The following is a 7,145-nucleotide window of genomic DNA, read 5'->3' on the forward strand; positions in this document are numbered from 1 at the left end:
ATTTAATTAATAATTTGATTATTAATTAATTATTTAACTAATAATTAAATGTCAAAAATTTAGAATGTTATTTTGTTCTAATTTTCGAGAAAAAAAAATGTTACGATTAAAGAAGCGAATGTAAATTAGTGTGAAAATATTAATAAAATTACAAACTATACTTATTTTATGATATAGTAAAAATATTTCTCTTTTTTTGATTCGAATAAAAAAAAATAATTGAAAAAAAATATTTAATCACAGTGTAGCATGCGACTGATATAAATTTTTTTTTTTTTTTTGCAATGCACATGCAGAAGAATATTTTTTCTAAATGCTTACAAAATTGCAATTATTTTTTGCTTTTGTTTTCTTTTTTTAAACCTTAATGTCAAAACGAGGGCCAAGTCCACAAAAATAGAAAATGATAAATTGTAAGAAGTATTTTGCGACGAAGTCCATTACAATCCTGCGAACAATATTTAGAAATAAAGAACTTGTATTTTTTTTTTAAATTCTACTCTAATTTTTAATGTAATAACTAATTTTAATAAATTTCTATTCTTTAATTTTATTACTTTTAATATTCAAATATTTCAATTATATTTTATTTAATTTAAACAAATTTCCAATCAAATTAAAATTTTATTTGATTTAAACAAATTTCCAATCAAATTAAATTTTTATTTGATTTAATTTATATTAATTTTCAATTAACTTTAATTTAATTTATTTTCATTTCATTTAATTGATTTTAATTTTCAATTAAATTTAAATTTAATATAAGTTAAATATTGAATATATTTAAATAAATAATATTTTATAAATTATCGTGAAAGGCAACAATTGAATAATTAAAATTTTTTAATACGTATTCTGGTCAATAAGCTACTTTGTAAAAAATATAATTAGAGACTAGAAGAAAATAAAAACTATATATTATAAGGAATTATCTTACGGAATTAAATATGTTTACCGTCGTTCAATATCGAACACAACGTTTAATTTTATCTAATCTCAAAAATGATTAGCTGTATAAACGATCAGAAATCGGTCATTATTGAAATTTTAAAATGTAAAAAGAAGAAAAATTTTCTTCAAAAGTTCACGAACTCATGTCAGAGCGAAAGCAATTTTATCTTTTGACCTCAACTCTCTCTCTCTCTCTTTACGTTTAGATAAACAATTATCTAATCAAAGAGTCTCAATTTTAGAACAAAAAATATTCTAGATTTTTTTGAATTTTAACTGTTTTTTTTATGGAATTTGATTTAGTTTAGTTTTGTGATTTCTGTCAATTTTTTTCGTCGCGTTTGTATGAAGTCGTCAACATGGAAATTATATTCCATTTTTCCTCCGCGTGTATGTTTTGGTTAAATGTTTGCTTTAAATGATTCTCAATACTGAGGGTAAAATTATTAAGAAGAGAATTGACGATTTGATTATTGTCGATGATGATGGTGCTTCTCTGGAAAGTAATTTATTAACAGTAATTTCATACGATGTACCTAGCAATTTTTCGCAAGGTGTTACTCTTATCACAAAATTAAAGAGTGCTTCGGCAATATTGGCTGGCGTTTGATCGTCACAAGTCTCCAATTCCTTCACCACGCACACTTGCAATTTTACCAGATCGCTGAAAAAAGAAAAAGAAATTTAAAATTAAAATTTAAAATTTAATTAAAATTAAATTTACAAATTGACAGTGATTACAAATTTTTCAAATTTATCATAATCATATTGCTAAAAAAGAAATTTTAAATTCAACTTATAATTTAGATGAAGATAATAAAAATTAAGTATGTAATTACAAATTTCTATAACAATTGAAAGAAAGATGTAATTTCAAAAATTACCTGCAACTTTTGTGATCCAAGACAAAAAGTGGTAGAGTCATTTCCGAAATATTATTCACATTTGTGCTGATATTTTGAACACTTTCTCCGTATGTGGAATTAAGACATTGTTGAATCACTAATTGTTTATCTTGGAAACATTTTGGTCCATCAGTTGAGATAAACACTAAAGAAAGAAAAAAATATTATGTCATTATTTTTAGTATCCATTAATAAGTCTAGAAAAAAGAAATTAAACAAATAAACTAAATTTTTTAAAAGATCCACTTAATAACTAATTGATTAAAAATTATTATATTATTATTTTTAACAACTTATAACTAATTACAAGAATACAATTATTTTCAATATAATTTTCATATTGCATTACTCAAGAGAATTTAAATTATTTTCGAAAATTTTAGGAAAATTCTTTGCAAGAATTAAATTATTTTCATAAGTAATGGAAGTCTGGATAAAATTTAATTATTTTTTAAAAATTTTGATAACATTATTTATAAGAATTCAATTTGTTTCAAAACACTTTCAATTAATTCCTCGAAAGAATTTTATTGTTTTAATCAATTTTAATTGAATTTCTCGAAAGAATTCAATTATTTTCATAAATAATAAATTTTCTCGTAGAAATTCAATATTATTTTCATGAATTTAAATAAAATTTTTCGCAAAAATTCAATTATTTTCATAAATAATAAATTTTTTAAAAGAATTCAATTATTTTGATGGATTTAAAAAAAATTGTTCGAAAAAATTCAATTGTTTTTATAAATAATAAATTTTATCAAAAAAAAAATTAATTATTTTCATAATTATAAATTTTCTCGAAAGAATTCAATTATTTTCTTAAATAATAAATTTTCTCATATAAATTCAATTATTTTCATGAATTTAAATAAAATTTTTCGCAAAAATTCAATTATTTTCATAAATAATAAATTTTATCAAAAAAAATTAATTATTTTCATAAATAATAAATTTTCTCGAAAAAATTCAATAATTTAATGAATTTGAATAAAATTCTATTCAGAAATTCAATTATTTTCAGAAATAAATTTTCTCGAAAAAATTCAATTATTTTCATAAATAAAAAATTTCCTCGAAAAAACTCAATTATTTGCATAAATAATAAATTTTCTCAATGAAATTAAATTATTTTCATGAATTTGAATAACATTCTCTTCAAGAATTCAATTATTTTCATAAATAAAAAAATTTCTCGGTAGAAATAAATTATTTTCATGAATTTGAATATTTTTTACGAGAATTCTATTAATTTTACAAATTTTTATAAAACTCTTCGAAAGAGTTTAATTATTTGAAAGAATAAATTGATCAAATTATTTATAACAATTTGTATGAAACTCTTATCAAGAATTTAATTATTTTCATAAATAATACATTTTTTATTGGGAATTCAATTAATTTCAGAAATAATAGTAAGTTTTCTCGAAAAAAGTAAAATATTTTGATAAATAATAAATTTTCTTCAAAGAATTCAATTATTTTCATAAATAATAAATTTTCTTCAAAGAATTAAATTATTTTCCTGAAGTTGAATATAATTCTTTGCAAAAATTGAATTATTTTCAAAAATTTTAGAAAAATTCTTCGCAAGAATTAAATTATTTTCATAAATAATAAAATTTCTAAAAATAATTCAATTTATTTTACAAATTTACTTAAATCTCTTCGAAAGAGTTAAATTATTTGAAAAAAAATTGATAAAATCATTTGTAACCGTTTAATTATTTTAAAAACATTTTTAATTGAAATCCTGGAAAAAACTCAATTATTTTTACAAATTTTTAGAAAAAATCCTTTGCTAGAATTCAATTATTTTTATAAATAATAAATTTTCTCATAGAAATTAAATTATTTTCATGAATTTGAATAAATTTCTTCTTAAAAGAATTGAAATAATTGAAAAGAGTTCAATTATTTTCATAAATAATAAATTTCCTCGCTAGAATTCAATTATTCTCAATACAATTCCTCAAAAGAATTTAATTATTTGGAAATATTAAAATAAAATTCTTCGAAACAATTGAATTATTTTCTCAAAATTCTATAATTCTATAATAAAGCTTTAAAGCAAAAATTAAATGATTTGAAATTAAAAATTACAAATTATAAAATTATTAAAAATGAAATAAATGAAATAAAGAGATCTTACAAGCAATTCGATCACCCTCCTTGAAGCAAATAAAATCCAAAAGACTGTTCGTAATATTAAGAACAATTGGTTCAAGTGCCTGTTCAGGAGGTTCAAGACAAGGTTTCAATGCCTCCGTCCAATTGCGAACGCAATGCTTTAAAATTGTCGATTTTCGACAATATTTAGCGAAAACTTCGTCCAAATCGCCAGTGGGTTTAGCGTCTTCGATTTCCTTATTTAATTGCGTGACATTGACCAGTGACGTTACACAAGCACCTAAATCTAAAATTCCCTTTTTCGCCGTCTCATAAGCCGTTGGTCCACCATTTTTCTCGCACTTCTTCTTTATCACATTCTCAAATTCCTGCACTGGCAATGCAGACGCATTAATATTTTTCAATTCCGGTATATCGACGATTGAATTAAGTTTATTTAACGCATCATCGGCATTTTCAATATTGTCCTGTGCAAAACATTGGCTGAAAAAACCTGCAAAACAAAATAAATTAATTAAATTCTCCCAAAAAACAATTATTATTTCTACCTTAAAATCATGGGACCAGGAAAAATTTACAATGAATGACGCATTTTAAACCTGTTTTTATAATTATATTGTCGAATTAAAAATTCGGACAAAAAGGAAAAAAATTTTACGGGTGATAATAAATTAGTAATGGAATATTTTTCGCATAGTTTTTTTTCCTGTACAAAGCAATTATTTTAAGGATTAAAAATAATTTTTGAAATTTTTTTATTTACATGACAAAATAATTACGAAAAAAATTTTTTTTCTTGTGCTATTAAGAAATGTGATGAAGCGATTTCACATTACATTCACACGGTCGAGGGTCAAAGTACGGGCAATGAGTCAAGAAAAAAAAATCAGATAATTATTGATACGAATGTAATTCACGTGGACATAATCGTATAATATATGAAAGATGTTAACAATGTTAAAAATAATTTAATCAATTTCATTCAATATTCGTGCATTAAATTTCTTTTCGAAAAAGGAAACAAGTAATTTCATTATTTTTGGAAATAATTCACAAGTTGATAATTTTGCGGAAAATAATTTTTAATCTATAGAATTAAACTATTTGGAAAGATTATGAAATATAATTTTAAAGTTTTTAGCAATTTTTTAGAGAAATATTAAAAAAATAACAAATAAGAAACATAACCTCACATAAACAAATAATAAATGCGGTTTATAAATATACCTTGTCATAGAAGAAATATCGATTTATTATATAAATGTAAAAGAAAATTTTTTGTCATAAAAACGAATTTTCGTACAGGAACTATTTTTGCAGTAAATACAGTTAATATTTGTACAAATCACATTAATAAAGTTAATAAACAAAGTAAACAAAGAAAGACCATAAACAAACTAAAAAAATCTAAGGTTAACGACTTGCATTCGAATTTTGCACTACTGTACCAGTCATACCAACAACCATAACTTCGAAAATTGAATTTTCAGTTCGCGATTGATTACTGATCGTTAATTTTTATATAAAAAACAGAAAAGTACTTATAACACAAAAACGAATCGTACCTAACGAAGAGTGTAAAAATTAAATAGTAAACATTAATTATAATATTAAAAATAATTCAGTTTATCAAATTCGAATCACGTAGTCCTTGGAAACTTCCCCCACTCTTCATTATCCTGCGATTCATTGCAAATTCAATAATATCAATAACGATTTTTGTTCAGTAATTTTCCTAGTTTTTAAATAAGAATAAGTGAAAAACACAAATACTCACCTATAGAAACGATGAATAGAATCGTAAACTTCATTTTTATGGTAATTAATACAAAAAACACTGGTTACTTGTTGGAGATTTAACTTTGCGGACCTTGCGGATGAAACTTAACCTCAAAATGCACAAGCGTCCATGAGGAAAGTGATAAATATTTTTTTACACAATATTCACGAAATATTTAAAATTAAAATGAGGGAAAAAAGTGCATGGATGTTGATTATAATAATGAAACACCAAAAGAATTTAGGATTCTATGAGAGAAATTAGTTGCGATTGCGAGAATTTTATGGTTCAACGCACGCTTTTTTGTATATACAAGAAGTACAAAGACGAGGAAACGTACGCGGTGAGTATTTTTGTTTTCTAGTCCCGCTAGACTGTCCGATACTTGAATGACTGAATAAATCTTTTTTCCAAACACTTATATAATCCGTATCATCCCTTCCCTTTAAATTCAATATTCTAGTGTGTGCAAGTTTAATCATCTTTTATTTTTTTTCGGTAAATAAAAGCTCTGATTTTCATAAAAGAATTTTTCTATAGATATGGAAATAAATATTTATTTCGTCTTTTATGGAAATAAATATTTGTTTTTTTCTTAAAATATACAGTTTCTCCCATACAAAATCCAAAAACTAAAATTTAATTTTAAAAAAAGCAAATGAAACTATAATTAATTTAATTGGTAAATAAAAGGAAAATATTATGTTAATAAATTTTTTATTTTCTTGTATATTTACAGTAATTTTGACGACGCTATTTTCTCAGAGGAAGTTTATCACTAATTTTACAGGACGAATATTAAAATATTGAGGGAAACTATATTGCATTTTGTGTTTAGTTGCAAAATTACTAAATTGTTTTTTATATTTAAGGGGGATTTTCCTCGCAAAATAGAAGAAGGTCAAGGAACCAGGAGTTTACAAGAAATAATTGAAACATTAACATCAGCATCGGTGGTTCAGTGGTAGAATGCTCGCCTGCCACGCGGGCGGCCCGGGTTCGATTCCCGGCCGATGCAATTTTTTTTCCTTTTCAAATACAGAAAAAAGTGGAAATTTCCCTTTCTTTTGTTTTTAAAACTTTTTTCTCTCTCATTAATCGTTAAGAATAATTTTTTTTTCAAATTCGATTAGTAATTTAAATAGCAATATTTTTTTTATGTTTATATATTTTTTTTGTATTTATATTTTTTTTAATTATAATTTTTTTGGAATTAAACATAAATATTTCTTTGTAATTATATAGTTCAATATTTTTCTTTTTTAATAAATAATATACAGATTTTAATGTTTTCGATTTGTTTCGACTGATCTATAAATTTGTTGAAGTTTTAGTAGTTTAATAGGATTTATTATTATGGATTATAAAGGAAATTTTTG

At 22.8% G+C, this 7,145-nt stretch overlaps 1 protein-coding gene and 1 non-coding gene across 3 annotated transcripts; one reads left to right on the forward strand and one right to left on the reverse strand.

Moving 5' to 3' along the window:
- Nucleotides 1-59: 59 nt before the first annotated feature.
- Nucleotides 60-6,174, reverse strand: LOC122508869 (27 kDa hemolymph protein-like). 2 transcript variants are annotated; one of them, XM_043622478.1, is made up of 5 exons: nucleotides 5,764-6,174; nucleotides 4,009-4,479; nucleotides 1,836-2,001; nucleotides 1,488-1,615; nucleotides 60-448 (listed from the first exon to the last, which is right to left on the reverse strand). In XM_043622478.1, the coding sequence occupies exons 1-5, from the start codon at nucleotides 5,795-5,797 to the stop codon at nucleotides 441-443; spliced, it is 807 nt and encodes a 268-aa protein (XP_043478413.1). In that variant the 5' UTR covers nucleotides 5,798-6,174; the 3' UTR covers nucleotides 60-440. The 2 variants fall into 2 exon arrangements, with proteins under 2 accessions (XP_043478413.1, XP_043478404.1); XM_043622469.1 differs by lacking the exon at nucleotides 60-448 and having other exon boundaries at nucleotides 1,229-1,615.
- A 539-nt stretch (nucleotides 6,175-6,713) lies between these two features.
- Trnag-gcc lies at nucleotides 6,714-6,784 on the forward strand. Its single transcript has one exon. It is a non-coding gene; the product is annotated as a tRNA-Gly (tRNA).
- The last annotated feature ends 361 nt before the right edge of the window (nucleotides 6,785-7,145 follow it).

Source organism: Leptopilina heterotoma, unplaced genomic scaffold (genome assembly GCF_015476425.1).
Source record: "Leptopilina heterotoma isolate Lh14 unplaced genomic scaffold, ASM1547642v1 Lhet_114, whole genome shotgun sequence".
In the NCBI taxonomy this organism is placed as follows: domain Eukaryota; kingdom Metazoa; phylum Arthropoda; class Insecta; order Hymenoptera; family Figitidae; genus Leptopilina; species Leptopilina heterotoma.